Source organism: Symphalangus syndactylus, chromosome 14, assembly GCF_028878055.3.
Source record: "Symphalangus syndactylus isolate Jambi chromosome 14, NHGRI_mSymSyn1-v2.1_pri, whole genome shotgun sequence".
Classification (NCBI taxonomy): Eukaryota; Metazoa; Chordata; class Mammalia; order Primates; family Hylobatidae; genus Symphalangus; species Symphalangus syndactylus.
In genome coordinates, this window is record NC_072436.2 from 108,114,234 (window position 1) to 108,136,628 (window position 22,395).

The 22,395-nt window shown below is 51.0% G+C and overlaps 1 protein-coding gene across 4 annotated transcripts in view; it reads left to right on the forward strand.

Moving 5' to 3' along the window:
- The first annotated feature begins 14,917 nt into the window (after positions 1-14,917).
- Positions 14,918-22,395, forward strand: part of TVP23A (trans-golgi network vesicle protein 23 homolog A) — a 55,957-nt gene continuing 48,479 nt past the window's right edge. For 2 of the 4 annotated variants that reach the window (XM_063618239.1, XM_055242586.2), the window contains exons 1-2: positions 14,923-15,313; positions 15,632-15,711. In XM_063618239.1, the coding sequence (XP_063474309.1) occupies positions 15,305-15,313; positions 15,632-15,711 (89 nt within the window). In that variant the 5' untranslated portion in view covers positions 14,923-15,304. Of the gene's footprint in view, positions 15,314-15,631; positions 15,712-22,395 lie in introns of all 4 variants that reach the window. The other 2 variants (XM_063618238.1, XM_055242587.2) reach the window with 2 other exon arrangements.

Genomic DNA, 22,395 nt, shown 5'->3' on the forward strand with positions numbered 1-22,395 from the left:
GACGTAAACCCAGTTTTTTGGGCTCTGGGAGTCTCGGCTCTGGGGTGCTGAGCGTGTGGCCTGGGGGTTCTCTCTTGCAGCAGGCCTGGAAGCATGAGTGCCGCCTGAGGCTACCGTTCCACAAGCACCAATGCCCCCAGCACCTCCATTCCCCGACTTCTCTTTTTGAGACAGTCTTGCTGTATCGCCCAGGCTGGAGTGTACTGGCATGATCTTGGCTCACTGCAACCTCCACCTCCCAGATTCAAGTGATTCTTCTGCCTCAGCCTCCTGAGTAGCTGGACTACAGGTACGTGCCACCATGCCCAGTTAATTTTGTATTTTTATTACAGGCAGGGTTTCACCATGTTGGCCAGACTGGTCTCGAACTCCTGACCTCAGGTGATCCGCACACCTTGGCCTCCCAAAGTGCTGGGATTACAGGTGTGAGCCACTGTGCCCAGCCCACTCCCCAACTTCTGCTGGCTTCAGCCTCCCTAAACTGCTAGTGGCTCTATTGTGAAGGATTCAGAGCCACCGTTGCTGCTGCAGGGTGCAGCCCGGGCCGTCCCACTGATGCCACAGCCTATGCCTCTAGACAGGGCACAGTTGTCCCTGCTGTTATTGCTGGACAAGCTGGGACTTCTAGCTCAGGCCTGATGTTCTTGCAGGATGAGGCTGTCATCACCTCCAGGCCACCAGTTCCCTCTCCTGGGGAAGAAGTCTGCATGCTCTCCTGGGCACCCTTGTCACCTCCCTGTTTGTGTGATGCTACTAGCAGGGCCTCCCAGCAGGGCTGCCTGGGTCCCCAGGCTCACTGCACACAGCACTGAAGTGCCAGGCAGCTGGAGCAGGGACTGGTGTTAGCACTGCTGAATGCTGAGCCTGGAGCCCTCACTCCTTCCTCGTCCCAGGCTTCGGAGCTGAGTATAACCTACCAGACTAGGACCCTCTTCCCCTCCTAGGTGGCCTCTTTTCTGGCACCCATTGCTGCACACAGAAGCCACATTTCTTTTTTCTTTCCTTTTTTTTTTTTTTTTGTGTGTGTGTGAGACAAAGTCTTGTTCTGTTGCCCAGTCTGGAGTGCAGTGGCACGATCTCAGCTCACTGCAACCTCCACCTCCCAGGTTCAAGCGATTCTCCTGCCTCAGCCTCCCAAGTAGCTGGGATTAGAGAGGTGTGCCACCATGTCCAGCTAATTCTTGTAATTTTAGTAGAGATGGGGTTTCACCATGTTGGCCAGGCTGATCTTGAACTCCTGACCTCAAGCGATCCACTCGCCTTGGCCTCCCAAAGTGCTGGGATTACAGAAATGAGCCACCACACCCGGCCCAGATGCCACATTTCAAGACCTGTGTTTGAATATCCTGAGCTCACTCATGGGGAGGGCTATCTGATTTGGGGGTCCTGTTTCTCCCAGGGGCTCCTCAGTCCCTCTGTAAGTGAGTTGATGCTGACAGATATAAGGGCTCTACCACTTCCATCTTCTGACACTCCTCAAGCGTCAGCTGGTTTGGGGTGCACATGGATGGGGGTGAGTGGGCGTCATCCATTCTTTTTCCTAGCAGCTCCGGTCCCAGCTGGTGTGGCCTGTATGTGGAGAAAGTAAGGCAGAGAGGCCAGTGACTCATTTAGGGCCACCCTACTGGTCAATTCCCACCAAGGTAGTGGATGAGAGAGGTGGAGTAAAGACTCTTTCCTCTGTGTCTCCATGATGGTGGTTGGCAGGAGCCCACAGTCCCTCGGATCCTGTCACCATCTTCATTCCCACCAGGTCCTGGTGAGCTTTCACTTCCAACAGCAGCCCCTGCACCTCTTAGCTAGAGACACCCCTCATGATGTTGGAACCCACTTTGCCTGTGTGTGTTCCTGGAGCCAACGGGGCAAAGGCAAGATGGACAGGGGAGTATAAATACCCCAGCTCCCTCCTCCCACTGGAGACTCTGAGAACCCCCTGTGGGGTGAGCCACAGTTACCTTCTGTTAAGGGTTGACTATGTCCTTCATCTCAAAATTCCTACATTGAAGCCCCAACTTCCTGTACCTTAAAATGTGACCCTACTTGGGCATAGAGTCATTGCAGATGTCATTAGAAAGATGAGGTCACACTGGAGTAGGGTGGATCCCTAATCCAATATGACTGGTGTCCTTATAAAAAGGGGAAATTTGGACACAGACACGCATACAGAGAGAACATCATGTGATGATTGGACTACGCAGCCACAGCTAAGAAAATACCAGAAACTAGGAGAGATGCTGGGGACAGATCCTTCCCTAGCGCCTGCAGAGGGAGCAGGGCTCTGTAGACACATTAATCTTGGACTTCCAGCCTCCAGAACTGTGAGACAATGAATTTTTGATTTTTAAGCCACTCAGTTTTTGGTACTTTTTGATACACCTTTGAGGGACTTTGTCTGCTATCATACCCCTGTGTGGCCTCCCTGCCTCTCAGCCCATCTCTCCGTCCCTCCTCAGGGCCCTGCCTAATCCCTAAGGTGCTCATGCACCCTCATGCAGGGTATGGTCTGCTTCTGGGGAATCCCACCTGACAGCGGGTTTTTTATTGTTGTTGTTTGTTTTTGAAACAGAGTCTCGCTTTGTCGCCCAAGCTGGAGGGCAATGGCACAATCTCAGCTCACTGCAACCTCTGCCTCCCAAGTTCAAGTGATTCTCCTGCCTCAGCCTCCCCAGTAGCTGGGATTACAGTCATGTGCCACCATAACCAGCTAATTTTTATATTTTTAGTAGAGACAGGGTTTTACCATGTTGGCCAGGCTGGTCTCAAACTCCTGACCTCAGGTGATCTGTCTGTCTTGGCCTCCCAAAGTGCTGGGATTACAGGCGTGAGCCACCATGCCCAGGTTACAACAGCAGGTTTTCAGGAGCAATGGCAAACTCGCCAGCGGCAGAGAATGAAGTGAGCACACTGGTCTCTGGGGGTGGTGAGCTCGACTCTGCAACCCCATCTAAGGGGGGATAGCACCACTCAGCTCCCGCCACAGGGAATTCAGGCTCCATGTCACCTGAGCTTCTTTAAGAAAAAACAGAAATACAGGCTTCAAAAAAAAGTGACATCTGATTTTTCTTTCTTTTTTTTTAAGAGACAGGGTCTCTCTCTATCATCCAGGCTGGAGAGCAGTGATGTGATCACAGCTCACTGCAGGCTTGAACTCCAGGGCTCAAGTGATCCCACCACAGCCTCCCAAGTAGCAGGGACTGCAGGCACAGGCCACCGTGCCCCGCCTGGTTAGTATTTTTATTTTTTATAAATAGATATGAGGTCTCACTTTGTTGCCCAGGCTGGTCTTGAACTGGCTTCAAGAGATCCTCCTGCCTTGGCCTCCCAAAGTGCTGGAATTACTGGCGTGAGCTACCACACCTGGCCCCAATTTTCCAATTCTGGCCATTAATCCATGAACTCTGCCTTTTTTTTTTTTTTTTTTTTTTAACTATGCAAGTCCAACCCAAACGTGTCTAGAGCCCAGAGTTGACCCTTGGGCAGGCACTTTGCAACCTTGGGTTAAAGGTTTGGCAGGCACTGTGCACCCCAGTTTTGTGTGATGGGAAAAGCTATGAGCAGGGAGCAGGTGGAGACCTGATATCTACTCATGGGTCTACCACTGGTTTGCTGTATGCACCTGCTTCAAAACCTCTCTGAGCCTCAATCACCTGATCTGTAAAATGGGTATCATGCCATGCACTTTACCTCCTGGGGTGAAAATAAAGGCGGATTGACATAATTTATTTAGCAAACACTTACTATGTGCATGCAATGTGCTGAGTATGTGATAAAACATTAACTCCTAGCCAGACACAGTGGCTCATGCCTGTACTCCTAGCACTTAGGGAGGCTGAGGCAGGAGGATTGCTCGAGTCTGTTCCAGACCACCGTGGGCAACATAGCAAGACCTTGCCTCTACGAGAAATAAAAAATTAGCTGGGTGTGGGGTGTGCACCTGTAGTCCCAGCTACTAGGGAGGCTAAGGCAGGAGGATTGCCTGAGCCCAGGAATTGGAGGCTGTACAGAGCTATGAGTGCAGCACTGCACTCCAGCCTGGGTGACAGTGAGACCCCCACCTAAAAAAAAAAAGAAAAAAACAAATTTCTCCTGCATTCTAGCCAACAGCCCTGTAGGGGAAAGAAAGAGAGATCAGACTGTTACTGTGTCTATGCAGAAAGGAAAGACATAAGAGACTCCATTTTTAAAAAGACCTGTACTTTAAACAACTGCTTTGCTGAGTTGTTGTTAATTTGTAGCTTTGCCTCAGCCACTTTGCCCCAGCCACTTTGACCGAACCTGGAGCTCACAAAAACATGTGTTGTATGAAATCAAGGTTTAAGGGATCTAGGGCTGTGCAGGACGTGCCTTGTTAACAAAATGTTTACAAGCAATATACTTGATAAAAGTCATCGCCATTCTCTAGTCTCAATAAACCAGGGGCACAATGCACTATGGAAAGCCACAGGGACCTCTGCCCTTGAAAGCTGGGTATTCTGAAATATGGCCTCGTGGGATGAGAAAGACCTGACTGTCCCCCAGCCCGACACCCGTAAAGGGTCTGTGCTGAGGAGGGTTAGTAAAAGAGGAAAGCCTCTTGCAGTTGAGATAGAGGAAGGCCACTGTCTCCTGCCTGCCGCTGGGAACCGAATGTCTCGGAATAAAACCCGATTGTACATTTGTTCAATTCTGAGATGGGAGAAAAATCGCCCTATGGTGGGAGGCGAGACATGTTTGCAGCAATGCTGCCTTGTTATTCTTTACTCCACTGAGATGTCTGGGTGGAGAGAAACAGAAATCCGGCTTACGTGCACGTCCAGTCATAGCACCTTCCCTTGAACTTAATTATGACATAGATTCTATTGCTCACATGTTTGTTGCTGACTTTCTCCTTATTATCACCCTGCCCTCCTAATGCATTCCTTTTTGCTGAAATAATGAAGATAACAATCAATAAAAACTGAGGAAACTCAGAGACCGGTGCCAGTGCCCGGTGCAGGTCCTTGGTATGCTGAGTGCCGGTTCCCTGGGCCCACTGTGGTTTCTCTATACTTTGTCTCTGTGTCTTATTTCTTTTCTCAGTCTCTTGTCCCACCTGACTAGAAATACCCACAGGTGTGGAGGGGCAGGCCACCCCTTCACAGCCCTTAAAGCAGGTCATGATTCTCATTTCACACTGAAGGAAACTGAGGTTCAGAGACGTTTAGTAACTTGTCCAAGCTATTTATTTCCCGGCTGATAAGAGGCAGAGCTGAGCTTCAAAGCATGCTGACTGCAAAGCGTCTGAGTTCACAAACTGCTGTTTTGGTTTTTGTTGTTGTTGCTTTGGATACATAGGAAGGAGAGAGATGGGCAGTGACTCCCCGGCTTGCCTTATGGGTCTCTGGACAAGCCCACTGGGGAGGAACTGAGCCTGCGTGGGCGACGCTGGCACAGGGCAAAGCTTCCTGACCCAGTCTGGACAGGGGCCAGGGCTGGGCTAAACAACCTACCACTCTTTCTCCTCAGCAGAGCGTTTCCCGTAAGTGGTGGCAGCCTGCCTGCTGGCTCGCAGAGCTGCTAGGGCAGGCAGCCAGCCATTGCTTGGGCTCCTCCTGCAAGAGGCCCCCAGGGCTCCCAAATCGGGGCTTGGGTAATCTGAGTCCTGCTGCCCGCCCCAACCCAACCTCCCCGCGGCAGAGGGCCAGGCATGATGCAGCGGCTACTCTGGGCTCCCGGCCTCAGAGCTTAAATGCGTCCTCCATGTTGACATGCAGGACAGGGCGTTTTGGGAGGCGATGGGGACATGTGGGCCTGTGCCGAAAGGTAGTGTGTGTGTGTGTGTGTGTGTGTGTGTGTGAGAGAGAGAACTAGATTGAGACCAGACGCCCCTGGGAGGCAATAATCCAGGTCTCTGTGTCCCCTGAATTGTAAGGTCCTCATCAGGGGACTCTGCAGAGATTCGCTGCCAGGCGTGTGTCCTGAGTCGCTCATCCCTTTGTTCACCCACTCTCTGGCCAGCTTGTGGAACGCCAGCTATGCACCTGGCCCATGCTCTATGAACAGAAGAGACGCCTGCCCTTATGGAGACAGTACCCTAGTGGAGGCACGGGGAGGGGAATCTTAACAAACCAATAAGAAAACGAGAGAATTAGAGATCGTAGAAAGTGCTAGAAAGGGAACAAACACGTCGGGCCACAGTCTAGATCCCAGACCCTCAAGAGGGACTGAGAAACGGGTGGGACATGAGCTGGGCTTCAGGGAAGGCCCCTTGCGGGGAGACCTCGTATTTTCAGCCCTGAGAAAATCAGGAGGAGAAGGGCTCTCCTGGCCGGGGAGTCAGCAGGAGCAAAGGCCCTGAGCCAGGAAGGGGCTTGGAAGTTTCTGAAAATCTTAGAGTCTGGCCATCGTGGTCAGAGCATGATGAGTGGTGCAGGGAGAAGTGGGAAAGATCGGCAGGTCCTGACCAAGCAGGGCCTGGCTAGGTCACTTTCTCTAATGGGGACAAGCTCCAGACCCCCCGGGCTGCTGAGGGAGTGACCAGCGTCATGATCTCCCCAGCCCTGCCCCCATGGGAGGGGCCTGCCAACCTCTGGCTGCTCCAACAGGAGGCCAAGGCCCAGGGACCATCTTGCCCACTGGGGTAACAGCCACTGCCCCCCATCCCGGCTGGCCGCAGAGAAGGCCCTGTTGACCTGACATTTCTGTCTCTTAGCCCGTCCCTTGAGTGACAAGAGGCCTTCTCTGGCCTGTTTGCTGACTTCTCCACCGCCCTGGCGGAAGGGTGTGTTTCCCGGGAGGCCAGGCGGGCCACATCAAAACTTGGCTGTCCCTTTTGTTCCCTGGTCTGGAATTTCCCCTCTCTGTGCTTCTGGCATCCTATCTCTACAAAACTGAAATTAGCAGGCCGGGTGAGGTGGCTTACGCCTGTAATCCGAACATTTTGGGAGGCCAAGACGGGAGGATCACTTGAGGTCAGGAGTTCCAGACCAGCCTGGCTAATGTGGCGAAACCCCATCTCTATTAAAAACACAAAAATTAGCTGGGTGCGGTGTCGGTTGCCTGTAATCCCAGCTACTCAGGAGGCTGAGGCAGGAAATCGCTTGAACTCAGGAAGCGGAGGTTGCAGTGAGCCGAGATGGCGCCATTGCACTCCAGCCTGGGTGACAGAGCAAGACTCTGTCTCAAAATAGATAAATAAATAAATAAAATGGGCCAGGCATAGTGGGCATGTGCCTATGGTCCCAACTATACAGGAGGCTGAGGTGGGAGAATCACTTGAGCCCAGGATTTTGAGACCAGCCTGGGCAACATAATGAGACCCCAACTCAAAAAAAAAAAAAAAAAAAAAAGGTAAAATTTATTTGCTTTGTCCCCCAGGCTAGGGTGCAGTGGTGTGGTCTTGGCTCACTGAAGCCTTCACCTCCTGGGTTCAAGCGACTCTCCTGCCTCAGCCTCCAGAGTAGCTGGGATTACAGGTGTGCACCACCACACCTGGATAATTTTTGTATTTTTAAGTAGAGACAGGGTTTCACCATGGTGGCCAGGCTGGTCTCAAACTCCTGATCTCAAGTGATCCACCCGCCTCGGCCTCCCAAAGTGCTGGGATTACAGGCTCGACCCACTGTGCCTGGATGTTTATTTTAATTTTGACAGGCTTTCGTTCTATCACCCAGACTGAAGTGCAGTGGTGCAATCATGGCTCATTGTAGCCTTGACCTGCTGGGCTCAAATAATCCTCCCTCCTCAGCTCTTCGGTAGCTGAGACTACAGGCACACACCACCATACTGGGCTAATTTTTGTATTTCTTATAGAGACAGGGTTTTGCTATGTTGTCCAGGCTTGTCTCTAACTCCCCAGCTCAAGTGATCCTCCCACCTCAGCCTCGTGAGTAGCTGGGACTACAGGCATGCACCACCATGCCAGGCTAATTTTTTTTAATTATTATTTTTTTGTAGAGACAGAGTCTCGCTATGTTGCCCAGGCTGTTAATTATAATAATACATTCTCTTTAATCCACTATGTCTAAAAGATTATCATTATAGCATGTAAACAATTAAAACATGATTTCAATATTATTATTTTACATTCTTTTATTCCTACCAAGTCTTTTTTCTTTTCTTTTTTTTTTTTTTTTCTGAGACAGAGTCTCACTCTGTTGCCCAGGCTGGAGTACAATGGCACGATCTCGGCTCACTGGACCCTCTGCCTCCCGGGTTCAAGCAATTCTCCTGTCTCAGCTTCCCAAGTAGCTGGAACCACGGGTGCCCGCCACCACACCTGGCTAATTTTTGTATTTTTAGTAGAGATGGGGTTTCATCATATTGGTCAGGCTGGTATCGAACTCCTGACCTCAGGTGATCCACCTGCCTCGGCCTCCCAAAGTGCTGGGATTACAGGCGTGAGCCACCGCGCCCGGCCTTTTATTCCTACGAAGTCTTCAATCTCTGTGTGTACTTTGCCCTGACAGCCCATCTCCATCCAGCCTCACCCCATTTCAAGGGCTCAGTAATGACTTGTGGCTCCTGGATTACACAGCACAGTTTGCGTGGGGCATTTAGTGCACTTTGACAAGCTCTAGTTTGTTGTTTTTTCACTTGGCTGTATTTATCTGTCTGCGACTAGAATGTTGGCCTAAAGAGTGTCAGCAATCAGCAGCTTACAGCTCTTGCTAAGGGCTGCGTCCATGTCCACACCAGCGTGCTGGGCACAGCTGGTGTCAGGATTTGCACCCAGGTCTGTCTGGGTAGAAATCCAGGGCTATTTCCATGTACCACTCCCTGCGCCTGACAAGGTGGATGGCGCCCTGAAGGCAGCCCACGTGAGGGGACCCTCCTTCTTCCCTTGGCCCTCTGCTGCGCCCTCCTGGGTAATCTGCACTGGCTGCCAGCCTGAAGAAGGACTGGACCAGGTCACCTGAAAGGAGCCTCTGTGAAACGGGCAGCAGTGTGACAGTCACAGGGGCAGCCATACAAACAGGAGGGTGGCAGCCCCCCACCTCGTGGGCCCAGATGTCCCCTGGCCTGGAGTCATAGTGTAACTGAGTAGCTTGGCTGCAAAATGCTTTTCTTTTTTTTTTGCTCTGTTTCCCAGGCTGGAGTGCAGTGGCGCAATCTCGGCTCACTGCAACCTCCAGCTCCCAGGTTCAAGTGATTCTCCTACCTCAGCCTCCCAAGTAGCCGGAATTACAGGCACCCACCACCACACCCAGCTAATTTTTGTATTTTTAGCAGAGATGGGGTTTCATCATGTTGGCCATGCTGGTCTCAAACTCCTGACCTCAAGTGATGCACCTGCCTTGGCCTCCCAAAGTGCTGGGATTACAAGCACGAGCCATCATGCCAGGCCTCAAAACGCATTTTACACTTCTTTCCCTTTTTCTCTTTTCTCCTTAGTCTCAAGATGTAACGTCAAAACAAACTGCAGAAACCCTTTATTCCCTCCTTAGTCTTTTTTTTGAGACACAGTCTCGCTCTATTGCCCAGCCTGGAGTGCAGTGGCATGATCTCGGCTCACTGCAACCTCCACCTCCTGGGTTCAAGTGATTTTCCTGACTCAGCCTCCCAAGTAGCTGGGATTACAGGTGTGCACCACCATGCCCGGCTAATTTTTTGTATTTTTGATAGAGACGGGGTTTCACCATACTGGCCAGGCTGGTCTCGAACTCCTGACCTAGTGATCCACCCCCTCGGCCTCCCTCCTTAGTCTTAAAATATAGCCTTGAACTGTACTTTCAAACTCTGTCTCTCTCCCTTATCCCATGCACATTTATCTGGCTGTATGCTTGTATTAATTATGTGTTCCCTTAGAAGTTCCAGGAGCTAACCTTGAAACAGACCAGGCTTGGAGACCCAGCTGCAAAATTCCAGAGATTATCTCTAGGTGGTTTCTCAACAACCCGGACATGGTTGGGATGATGCCAGGCTATGCTTCAGGTGGAGCAAGGCTCGAGATAGCTGCTGGAACAAGACAAACTGGCTTCGCAGCCGGCACCACTCCCATTCTAAGTTCCCTTTTTAAAATGTTTTATTTTTTGAGACAGGGTCTAGCTCTGTCGCCCAGGCTGGAGTGTAGCAGCACAAACCCAACTTACTGCAGCCTTAACCTCCTGGGCTCAAGTGATCCTCCTGCCTCAGCCTCCAGAGTAGTCAGGAGTACAGGTGTGTGCCATTGTGGCTGGCTAATGTTTTTATTGTTTTAGAGACAGGGCCTCGCCATGTTGCCTAGGCTAGACTCGAAGTCCTGGGCTCAAATGATCCTCCCGCCTTGGCCGCCCAAAGTGCTGGAATGACGTGTGAGCTACCGCTGTGCCCAATCTTCCAAGTGCCCTTTTTTTAAGTCCCTCTCCCAAGCCTAAAGTTAGAAATGGTTCCTGTAAAGCACGAGCCTGGGCCATTTCCCCACCACTAGCCCTGGAATAAAGTCACTTTCCTTTCACTGCATCTGGTCCTTGTTATTGGCTTTGTAAGTGATCAGCAGCCGAGCCTGTGTATGGTTACAATAGGACTGCCAGAAAATAGAGGCCACCCAGATACATTTGAACTGGAAATAAACAAGTGATTTTTTTTTTTTTTTTTTTTTTTTTTGAGACGGAGTCTCGCTCTGTCACCCAGGCTGGAGTGCAGTGGCACAATCTTGGCTTACTGCAAGCTCCGCCTCCCTAGTTCAAGTGATTCTCCTGCCTCAGCATCCTGAGTAGCTAGGACTACAGGTGCATGCCACCAAGCTCGGCTAATTTTTTGTATTTTTAGTAGAGATGGGGTTTCACCTTGTTAGCCAGGATAGTCTCCATCCCCTGACCTCGTGATCTGCCCGCCTCAGCCTCCCAAAGTACTGGGATTACAGGCATGAGCCACCATGACCTGCCACAAGTGATCATTTTTAAGTATAAGTATGTCCCAAATATCGCATGGAACATACTTGCACTAAAAAAATTGTCATTTATTTCAAATTCTAATTTAGCTCAATTTCTTTATTTTGTTTTTTTTTTTGAGACAGGGTCTCACTCTGTCGCTCAGGCTGGAGTGCAGTGGGGCAATCTTGACTCACTGCAACCTCTGTCTCCCTGGTTCAAGCAATTCTCCTGCCTCAGCCTTCCTGGTAGCTGGAATTACAGGCGCCCACCACCACATACAGCTAATTTTTTTATTTTTAATCAGGATGGGGTTTCACCATGTTGGCCAGGCTGGTCTTAAACTCCTGACCTCACATGAATGCCCTGCCTTGGCATCCCCCAAAGTGTTGGAACTACAGGCGTGAGCCACCATGCTCTGCCTGAGTTCCCTTATTTTTATTTGCTAGATCTGGCAACCCTAACTGGGGAGAAATGACAGGATCATCATCAGATGCCAGGGACTGGGGTGCAGATCTTAGGGGCCAGTGGGATCGTAGGCAGTGCCACTCATAGGAATGCTGGGCTGAGGGTGATGAGCAGCTGCTGGCTTTGGTGTGACAGGTTTGGGGGCTGCCACTTCCATCCTGCCTGGTGGGGACACGGAGTGCATCTTGGGCCTTTTCAAGCCCCAGATGTAGTCAAACTCCTTCCACTCCCCACTGACCCTCTATGCCAACTGCCCTTTGCTCACAGCTAAAGAGTCCAACACCCTGCGTGACTTACGGCCTGCCATGGTCCTGCCAGACTGACCTTCCTCCCCTGGCTGAACGTTCTCCTCCAGCCTTTAGGCTCCCGCACCCTGACCTGTATTTGCCGGAATTCACACTCAAGCCTCTGCCTCCTGGTTCAGGACTCCTGGAGTCACAGGAGAGAAAGACTGTGTGTGCACCTCTGTCCAGGTGCCCTTTGTACCGGAGGCACGCAGTGTGAGGCCAACAGGACCCACTCAGGAAAGGCCAGCCCTGTTCTGCCGGGAAGACAGATATCCCCAGCAGAGGCCCCTGACACAAGGCTCCTGTCCTGTGTGCTGCTGGCCCATAGGGGCTCCTGACCCGAGACCCCTCTGCTGATGACCTTAAGTCACTGTCAACAAGGCCGCTGTTTCCTGAGCCCCTATTCTGAGAAGGGCATTTGACATGTTTTCTCTAGTCCTTCATCATCCTTGCCAGGTAAGGGGAAAGTATGGCCCCACTTTACAGATGTGGAGACTGAAGCCAGAGAGGTGAAGTCCCCTGCCTAAGGCGACCTGCCCCCTCCCCAACAAAGCCTGCAGACTCCAGATGTTGACCTCCAAGTTCATCCAGAGGCCAGTGGCTACCTGAGCCTGGACCTCCTTCCCTGGGGTTGTTCTGGCTTCAGGGTCCCAAGCCCACCTGCAGGGATCAGAGATGGGGTTGCTTCTCGCAGGTCTGCTCCCCAAATCCTTCAGGGGCCAAGACCAGTGGGGATAGTGGGAGGGGGGAGGGTCAGTGTTTCCCAAAGGTCGGGCTTCCAAGCCCTCTCCATGGCTCTTATTAAGGCAGATCTCCAAGCCGCAACCCTGGAGGTTCAGAAAACCTAGAGTGAGATCCTAAAATCTACCCTTTTGTTTGTTTGTTTGTTTTCCAAGACTGAATCTCACTCTGTGGCCCAGGCTGGAGTGCAGTGGCGCAATCACAGCTCACCACAACCTCTACCTCCCCGGTTCAAACGATTCTCCTGCCTCATCCTCCTGAGTAGCTGAGATTACAGGCTTGCGCCACCATGCCCGGCTAATTTTGGTATTATTAGTAGAGACAGGGTTTCGCCATATTGACTGGGCTGATCTCAAACTCCTGACTTCAAGTGATCTACCCACCTCGGCCTCCCAAAGTGCTGGGATTACAGGTGTGAGCCACTGTGCCCGGCCTAAAATCTACCTTTCAACCAGGTGACTCTGCCACAGCCAGTTTTGAAACCAAGATGAGTTCTCTGTGCAACCCTCAGGCCCTCTGCCCACCCCCCAGATTCAAGAAGGTGAGCCCGCAGAGGGCTGTCTGGGCCATGTGTAGAGGGAGGGTGCTTTCTTCCAAGGAGGGAATAACAGGGCTTCATATATGGCCCCAGTATCTGTATCCTCAGCCCTCTGCCCCATGTGGACAGGTCAGGAGGGAGAGAAGTGACTCTGTATTTATAGGGCCACCTCCAGATGGCAGGAGCTGAGGATATTTCTGGAGGAATCTCCAACCCAGTGGCTGAGAATGACAGTTGGTCCTGAGTGGGGATTCCAAGGGGGTTTTCCCATGACTGCAGGAACCCCAACTCAACAGACACCAACAGCTGGTGATTCTTAGGGTCAGAGAAAAAGCCCCTAAATATTCTGCAACGGCTTCTTCCCTCCAGCTGCCCTCCTGCCACCTTCCTCCCAATATCCCCTCCCAGGCTGCTGGGGCCCGGCTGGGAGTGGGCCTCTCCGTTCACCCTTCTGGGCAGGAAGAGCTCACAGGCCTTTCTAGAAAACCAGGCCTTGGTGGTTTAGATCTTTACAATTCAAAGGGTGGTCCAGGGATCAGCAGCATCAGCTTCTCCCAGGGGCTCTCAGAAATGCAGGATCTCAGCCGGACCCGGTGGCTCACGCCTGTAATTCCAGCCTTTTGGGAGGCTGAGGCAGGTGGATCACTTGAGGTCAGGAGTTGGAGGCCAGCCTGGCCAACATGATGAAACCCCCTCTCTACTAAAAATACAAAATACAAAAATTACCCGGGTTGGTGGCAGGCGCCTGTAATCCCAGCTACCTGGGAGGCTGAGGCAGGAGAATTGCATGAACCTGGGAGGCAGGGGTTGCAGTGAGCTGAGATCGCACCATTGCACTCCAGCCTGGGTGACAAGAGGGAAACTCCATCTCAAAAAAAAGAAATCGCACAGGAGAAAGCACTTTCCCTCCACACACACCTGGCAGGCCCTTGTGGGGTCAGCTTAGGGAATTGGGGTGGGGGCGGAGGGCAGAAAGCCTGGGACCCAGGCCCAGGATCAGAGATGAGACAGCTCCTGCCTCCACCTCTGCCCATGGAGACCAGCAGTGGGGAAATTGTGTCATGGGCTTGTGGCCCAGGAGCCCTCTTTGGGGTCACCAGGGGCGGGGGACACGCACCTATTGCCCATGGCGGGAGGGCAAAGGGCAAGATCAGTGGCTTTGGCATCTCGATGCTCAGCCCTCTGCCCGTGGGTGGGGGATCAGGACAGGGAGAGGGCACGCAGGAGAGGAGAGTCACTGTGTCCTGGGCCAGGAAAGACCCTCAGGTGACAAGTTTTCTTTCCTGGGAGGTACCCAGGAAGACTTTCACATCAAGAAACACTACTATTACTGTCAATAATAATATTAATACTACTAATAACTTTGTGCTTAATAAGTGCCTGGCATGGCAATGCACGCAGATCTCACTGTGGTTCTGAAGCTGTGGCTGTAGCAGTGTCACCCCTTAAAAGGCAGATGAGGCCGGGTGTGGTGCCTCACTCCTGTAATCCCAACGCTTTGGGAGGCTGAGGCAGGAGGAAGGCTTGAACCGAGGTGTTCAAGACTAGCCTGGGCAACATAGTGAGACCCTCCTCTCTACAAAAATAAAAATTTAGCCAGGTGTGGTGGTGCAGCCTGTAGTCCCAGCTATTCCGGAGGCTGAGGCGGGAGGATTGCTTAAGCCCAGGAGTTTGAGGCCACAGTGAGCTATGATGGCACCACTGCTCTCCAGCCTGGGCACAGAGACTGTTCCCAACAGTCTGCGCGCAAGAAATTCCCAGGAACCTTGTGAAAAGCAGATTCTCAGGCCCGGCCCAGGGGATGTGGAAGGCCTGGAGTGGGACCCTAGAATCTGCCTTCCCCGCCCCACCCCCACAAAAAAACCAAACAGGGCCCATCCTAACTGCATTTTGTTGAGGGGTGGGGGGGCGGGGAAGGCAGATTCTAGGGTCCCACTCCAGGCCTTCCACATCCCCTGGGCCGGGCCTGAGAATCTGCTTTTCACAAGGTTCCTGGGAATTTCTTGCGCGCAGAGACTGTTGGGAAACACTGACCTTCTCCCAACTCTGAATGCGGCTGCCCACCACTGACATTCATTTATTGCCTTATCATTCCCTCCATCCACGTTTATGCGCCGTCCACACCATTCGCTGACGCAGCCGCCCCCCGCCCCCAACTCCCATTCCTCCCAGTATCTCTGTCCGCAACCCCCCAGGCCGTTCCCTCCCTGCCGCCGCTTTCTCTCCCGGGCGCGTCCCCGGCGAGCCGAGCCCCCTCCCCAGCCCGCGACTGCGCCCTGGGCCCCGAGCGCCCCGCCCAACCCGAGAACGTGCGCTGAGGCGGCCCCACAGGGCGCAGGCCCCGACCCTCAGCGTCCACCGCCTGCTGCCCGCATCCGCCTGTGCGGCGTCCGAGCCCTTCAGCGGCGACAGGCGGAGCTGGAGCCCCGGGCCTGGGCGCCAGGTGGGCTCCTGGGAGGGTGATGAAGCAGGTAGGGCCGCGGGGATGCTGGGGCTGGAGGTGGGGCAGGGACGAGAAGAGCCTGCGGGAGGGCTGGAGAAGCCCGGAGGAGTAGGAGGGATGCCCCGGGGCCTGGGGCTCGGCTACTCCCGGTGGTCGAGAGGGTGGAGAGGGCTTTGCCACTGCGGCCGCAGCGGAGGGGCCCCGCCAGCTCGGAGGGAGCCCCGCCAGCACCCCACTTGGGAACCCAGTGGGGTGCGAGTGGAGTCCAAGCCCAGGAGGACAGGGCAGGTGGGGTCGAGGTGTGCGCTGTGCTTGGGTCTGCCACATGCCCTTGCTGTCCCCCCAGGCCCTGGTGGACGATACCGAGGATGTGTCCCTGGACTTTGGAAATGAGGAGGAGCTGGCCTTTAGGAAAGCCAAGATCAGGTGTGTTGGGATGGGGCTTGGGTCAGGCGTTCCCCAAAGCTGCAAATTCATTCATTTACTCACTCATTCATTCAAAATATATTGAGCACCTACTGTGTGCCAGGCCTGGGGCTGGGGACATATCTGTGGACACATCAGACAAGGTCCCTGCCCTCCTGGAGCCTGCATTGGGAGAGGCAGGAAGAAGGGGTGGAGCTGACGTTGAACAGGCAAGGAGATTAATGAGATAATTGAATGTAAGAAGAAAATCAGCCCTGTGATGAAAGAGAAGGTAACTAGAGAAGGCCACTTGCTTTAGTGCAGCCATGGAGGGCCTCTCTGAGAAGGTGGCATTTGAGCTGAGACCTGAATGATGAGAAGCAGCCAGCCATGGGAGACTCCAGAGGGAGAGTGTTCCAAGCTGAAGGAACAGCAAGTGCAAAGGCCCTGGGGCTATGTTGCAAGATCAGAGAAAGCCACTAAGGCCAGAGGGGAGCAATCTTGGCAGTGGGCTGGACAAGTGGAAGAGAGCTTGGAGTTTTATTCTAATCCCTGCTGAGTCTAGCTAGACAGACTTGTCCTGGGTCAAGTCACTTAACTGCCTGAGACCTCTAGCATCCCAGAAGGTGGCAGGACCAAGGCATGAGGGATGACCTGTGAACGTGGTTGCCGATGGCCCAGGTGGCAGCCACTTCTAGAAACATCCACAGCTCAGCCTCACTCACCCACCCAGTTCTGCTTCCAGCTATCAGAGCCAGTAGGCATGGGACAGGCCCTGGCACCCAAATGCCATTCCTTGTAAAGTCTCTGTTTTTAAAATCAAACTCTCTGATTCAAACCTAATAAACCCCAGAAAGTAATAGACTGTGTTAGTTTCCTATGGCTGTTAGAACAAATTACCATTATCATTTTGGCTTAAGACAAAAGAAGTTTATTCTCCTGCCGTTCTGGAGGCCAGAAGTCCACAGTCAGTGTTCCTGGGCTGAAACCAAGCGCCACACTCCCTTCCGAAGAATTAGGGGAAAATCTGTTCTTTGCCTTTTCCAGCTTTTGGTGGCTGCTGGCATTCTGTGGCTTGTGGTCTGTTCCTCCGTCTTCAAGGCCAGCGTTATAGCATGTTCAGATCTCTCTCTGTTCCATGGTCAGGTGATTGTGTGTGTGTGTGTGTGTGTGTAAGTTTCCCTGTGCCTCTTTCTTATAAGGACTGTTATGATGGCATTTAGGGTCCACCCAGATAATCTAGGATAACCTTTGCATCTCAAGATCCTTAATTATAGGCTAAGTGCAGTGGCTCACACCTGTAAGTAATCTCAGCACTTTGGGAGGCCAAGGCAGGCAGATCACTTGAGGTCAGAAGTTTGTGACCAGCCTGGCCAACATGGTGAAACCCTGTCTCTACAAAAAATACAAAAATTAGCCAGGTGTACTGGCATGCACCTGTAATCTCAGCCACTCAGGAGGCTGGGGAAGGAGAATCACTTGAACCTGGGAGGCAGAGGCTGCGATGGGCTGAGATCACGCCACTACACTCCAGTCTGGGTGACAGAGTGAGACCCTGTCTCAAAAAAAAAAATTCTTAATTAAATTACATCTGCAAAGTCTCTTTTATCATATAAGGTGGCTGTCACAATTTCTGGGGATTAGAACCTGGATTTCTTTTTTTTTTTTTTTTTTTTTGAGACAGGGTTTTGCTCTGTTGCCAAGGCTATAGTGCGGTAGTACAATTATGGCTCACTGGAACCTCAAACTTTTGGGTTCAAGAGATCTTGCTGCCTCAGCCTCCCAAGTAGCTAGGACTATAGGTGTTGCCACCATGCCCGGCTAATTTTTTAAAAATCTAATTTTGTAGAGATGGGGTCTTGCTATGTTGTCCAGGCTGATCTGGAACTTCCGGCCTCAAGTACTGTTCCCGTGTCAGCCTCTTAAAGCCTTGGGATTATAGGCATGAGCCACCACCGCATCCATCCAGGACCTGGATATTTTCAGAGGCTATTCATCCCACCATAATGGCCAATGATTGTCTTTAAGGGAAGACACTGCAAATGAAGATTCCAAAAGAACTGGAATCCTGGGTAAAGAATCTTCTAGAACATCTGAACTCATATGTGTTCAATTTCTGTTGAGCATCTACTGTATGCTCAACTCTGGTCTAGTGGCTGGGGATATGCAGTGTTCAGGACTCCACTCCTGCCTTTACGGATTGCCCCATCTAGGGCAGAGTTGCTTAATCTCAGCACTCCTGACATTTTAGGCCAGATACTTCTTTGCCGTAGGGAGTGTCCTGTGCACCGTAGGATGTTTAGCAGCATCCCTGGCCTCTATTCACCAGATGCCAGTAGCAGCCCATCCATAAAGTCTCAGGCATTGCCAAATATCCTTTGTGGGGCAAACTTGTCCCCGGTTGAAAACCATTGGTTTGCAGGGTGGGAGTAGGCATACCAGTGGCTGTTACAACTCAGTATTTTTGTTTTGTTTTGTTTTTGTTTTTGTTTTTGAGATAGAGTCTCACTGTCACCCACGCTGGAGCACAGTGGTGCAATCTCGGCTCACTACAACCTCTGCCTCCTGGGTTCAAGCAATTCTCCTGCCTCAGTCTCCCAAGTAGCTGGGACTACAGGTGCATGCCACCACGCTTGGCTGATTTTTATGTTTTTTGTTTTGTTTTGTTTTGTTGTAGTAGAGATGGAGTTTCGCCGTGTTGGCCAGGCTGGTCTCAAACTCCTGATCTCAGGTGATCTACCTGCTTCAGCCTCCCATAGTGCTGAGATTATAGGTGTGAGTCACTGCGCCCGGCCAGAATTCAGTATTTTAAATGCTGGGATAGGCAGAAGCTGGGGCTCTTATCCTGGCCAGAGAAGGAGGTACCAGCTAAGCTGGTACCCACAGGTAGGGTAGGAGTTGCTTAGGCTGGGAAGGGTAGCTATACCATGGGAAGGCTTGGAGGTAAGGTGATGAACTTAGGGTGGTTCCATGTGGCGTAAGACGCAGGTGCTGGGAAGTAGCCTGCGTGGAGATTGGGGCCAGACCCTGCAGCAGTCAGCAACCAAGCTCCAAGCTCTGGAGATGCATTGTCCACTGAACCTTCTACGAGGATGGGGCTGTGCCTTTATCTGTGCTGTGCAGCACCGTGGCCCCAGCCACCTGTGGTGATTAAGTATCTGAAATGTGGCCAGGGCGCCTGAGGGACAGATGTTTTGATGTTATTTACTTTAATTAATTTGAATGTAAATAGCCACATGTGGCTGTGGCATTGGGCAGGGCAGTTCCAGAGTTCGGTCACCATGGAAGGATTTTGCTCAGGGCAGTGATGTGAGGATTGCGGGATGGAGGCTGGGTTGTTGGGGTGGAAAGAGGATAGGAGATCAGACCAAGGCACTGGCAGGGATGATGGAGGAAAGGGGCCCAGAGGCACAGGGGAGGTAGAATCAGCCTGCCTTGCTGGTGGTCAAGATGTGGAGTGAGGACAGGGACCATCAGGGTGACACTCAGGCTGGTGGTCTGGTGACTCAGGTGAAGAAGCACTTGTGGGGGAAAGATGTTGAACTCAGAGTGGTCTTTGTTAGTCTGTGTTGGAACATTCTAGTAGCCAGTGGACAGCTGGGAGGAGAGGCCAGGAGCTTGAGAGTCACCAGGGCTGCAATCAGAGATCTGGGAGGCAGCAGCTCATGCATCCAGGTGGGTATGTTTGAGAGCCACCCATCCCAGAATCCTCGGTGTGCCTAATGCAGATTCCTGGCTCTAGCTCTGGACTTATTTAACCAGACTCACAGGGGATGGGCCTAGGAACATGAATTTAAAATAGCACCCCATTGATTCTGATGCGTAGGAATGTAGAGATGGCTCTAAAATCCTGAGAACAAATGAACTTACCCAGATTGCAGTGTAGAAAGGGAATTTTTTTTTTTTTTTTGAGATGGAGTTTCACTCTTTTTGCCCAGGCCGGAGTGCAGTGGTGCAATCTCGGCTCACTGCAACCTCCACCTCCCGGGTTCAGGTGATTCTCCTACCTCAGCCTCCTGAGTAGCTGGGATTACAGGTGCGTGCCACGATGCTGTCTAATTTTGTATTTTTAGTAGAGACAGGGTTTCATCATGTTGGCCAGGCTGGTCTCGAACTCCTGATCTCACATGATCCTAGTGCCTTGGTCTCCCAAAGTGCTGGGATTACAGGCGTGAGCCACCATACCCGGCCTAGAAAGGGGATTCTTAACTGAGGTCTACAGTTAGGCTTCAGGGGTTCAGGAAACCTCTGAAAACTATTATCTAAGTTTCATATGTATGTTGTTTTAGGAAAAGGATCCAAACTTTATTTATTTATTTGTTTGTTTGTTTATGAGACGAGGTCTTGCTGTGTTGCCCATGCTGATCTCAAATTCCTGGACTCAAGCGATCTCTCTGCCTCATCCTCCCAAAGTGCTCCCAAAGGATCCAAACATTAATTGGGTTATCAAATGGGCCCATGATCCAAAAAAGTTAAGAATCACTAGTATAGAGTGAAAACAGTTATTTGTAAATCCCTTGTTGAAATGGATTCCAGGCTGACATCGAAAGGAGGTGATGCTGTGGAAGGTGGCCTGTCACAGGAGTCTGGGACATTGGGTTCATCTCTTCCTTTATCACTTTCTGGCTTTGTGATTTTTGGACAGGTCACCTTGCTTTGCTGGGCCTCCATTGGCCAGTCTATAAAATGGGGATAATTGTATCAGCCTGACTTCACCACGCAGTTACTATACAGTTTATTTAGTAAATATTTATTCAGCATCTGCCAGGGGCAGCTGCTGGGCTAAGCCCTGGGGATGGAGCTCTGGTCTCTGCTCTTTCTGTCCCTGGTTCCAGGTCAGTGAGGTGCAGTGTTGTGGTGGGGGGCCTGGGAAGTACATCACATCTTGCAGGATAAGTGGAGGGTGTGATTCCACAGCAGAGCTGGGCACATAGAGGAAATGTTAGCCATGCTGTGTGTGTTTTTCCCCAGTGGGCAAACTTTTTATTTCTTTTACTTTTTTTTTTCAACTTTAAAAAACTGTGATTAAAAAAACCCCACAGCGTAAAATTCCATCTTAGTCATTTTAAATTATACAGTTTAGTAGTTTAAGTATAGTCACATGGTTGTGAAACAGAGCATTTTCATCTTGCAAAACTGAAACCCTGTACCGTTTAACAACTCTCCTTCCCCCAGCCCCTGGTAAACACCATTCTCCTTTCTGTCTGTATGCATTTGACTACTCTAGGGACCCCATAAAAGGGTCATACAGTGTTTGTCCTTTTTTGACTGGCTTACTTCACTTAGCATAACGTCCTCAAGGTTCATCCATGTTATAGAATGTGCCAGAATTTCCTTCCTTTTTAAGGCTGGATAATAGTTCCATGATATGAATAAACTATGTTTTGTTTACCCATTCATCCACTTGGGTACACTTGTACCTCTTGCTGTTGAGAATAGTACTGCAATGAACGTGAGTATGCAAAGCTCTCTTTGAGATTCTGCTTTCAATTCTTTCGGCCATATACCCAAAAGTGGGATTGCTGGATCCTATGGTAGTTCTATTTTTAATTTTTTGAGGAACTACCGTACTGTTTTCCACATCAGTTGCACCATTTTACAATCTCATCAACACTGTACAAGGGTCCCAGTTTCTCCGCATCCTTGCCAACATTGTTATTGACTGTATTTTCGATAGTAACCACCCTCATGGGTGTGATAACCATGTTATCTCATTGTGCTTTAGATTGGCATATCCCTAATGGTTAATGATGCTGAGCGTTTTTTCATGTGCTATGTGTCCATTTGTATGTCACCTTTGGAGAAATGTCTATTCAAGTCTCTTGCCCATTTTTTTAATCAGGTTATCGGATTTTTGTTGTTGAGTTCTTTATGCTGGATATTAATATTTTCTCTTATTTTATTGGCTGCCTTTTTATTCTGTTGATTGTGTCTTCTGATGCACAAAAGTTTTTAGGTTTAATGTAATTCCATTTGCCTATTTGTACTTTTTTTTTTTTTTTTTTTTGGGGGGCCGGAGTCTTGCTCTGTCCCCCAGGCTGGAGTGCAGTGGCATGATCTTGGCTCACTGCAAGCTCTGCCTCCTGGGTTCACGCCATTCTCCTGCCTCAGCCTCCCGAGTAGATGGTACTATAGGTGCCTGCCACCACCCCCCCGGCTAATTTTTTGTATTTTTAGTAGAGATGGGGTTTCACTATGTTAGCCAGGATGGTCTCGATCTCCTGACCTCGTGATCCACCCACCTCGGCCTCCTAAAGTGGCCTATTTGTACTTTTTGTTTCCTTTGCTTTTAGTGTCTGTGTGCGTGTGTGTGTGTGTGTGTGTGTGTGTGTGTTTAATTTAATATAATATAATTCATGGCCAGGCACTGTGGCTCATGCCTGTAATTCCGCACTTTGGGAGGCTGAGTCGGGTGGATTGCCTGAGGCCAGGAGTTTGAGACCAGCCTGGGCAACATGGCAAAACCCCGTATCTACAAAAAATACAAAAAGTAGCCAGATGTGGTGGCACACACCTGTAGTCCCAGCTACTTGGGAGGCTGAGGCAGGAAGGTCGCTTGAGCCTGGGAGGTCGAGGCTGCAGTGAGCCATTACCACACCACTGCACTCCAGCCTGGGTGACAGAGCAAGATCCTGTCTCAAAAAACAAAATAAATAAAAAGAAATATAATTCACCTTCCACCAATTTATTCTTTAAAAGTGTACA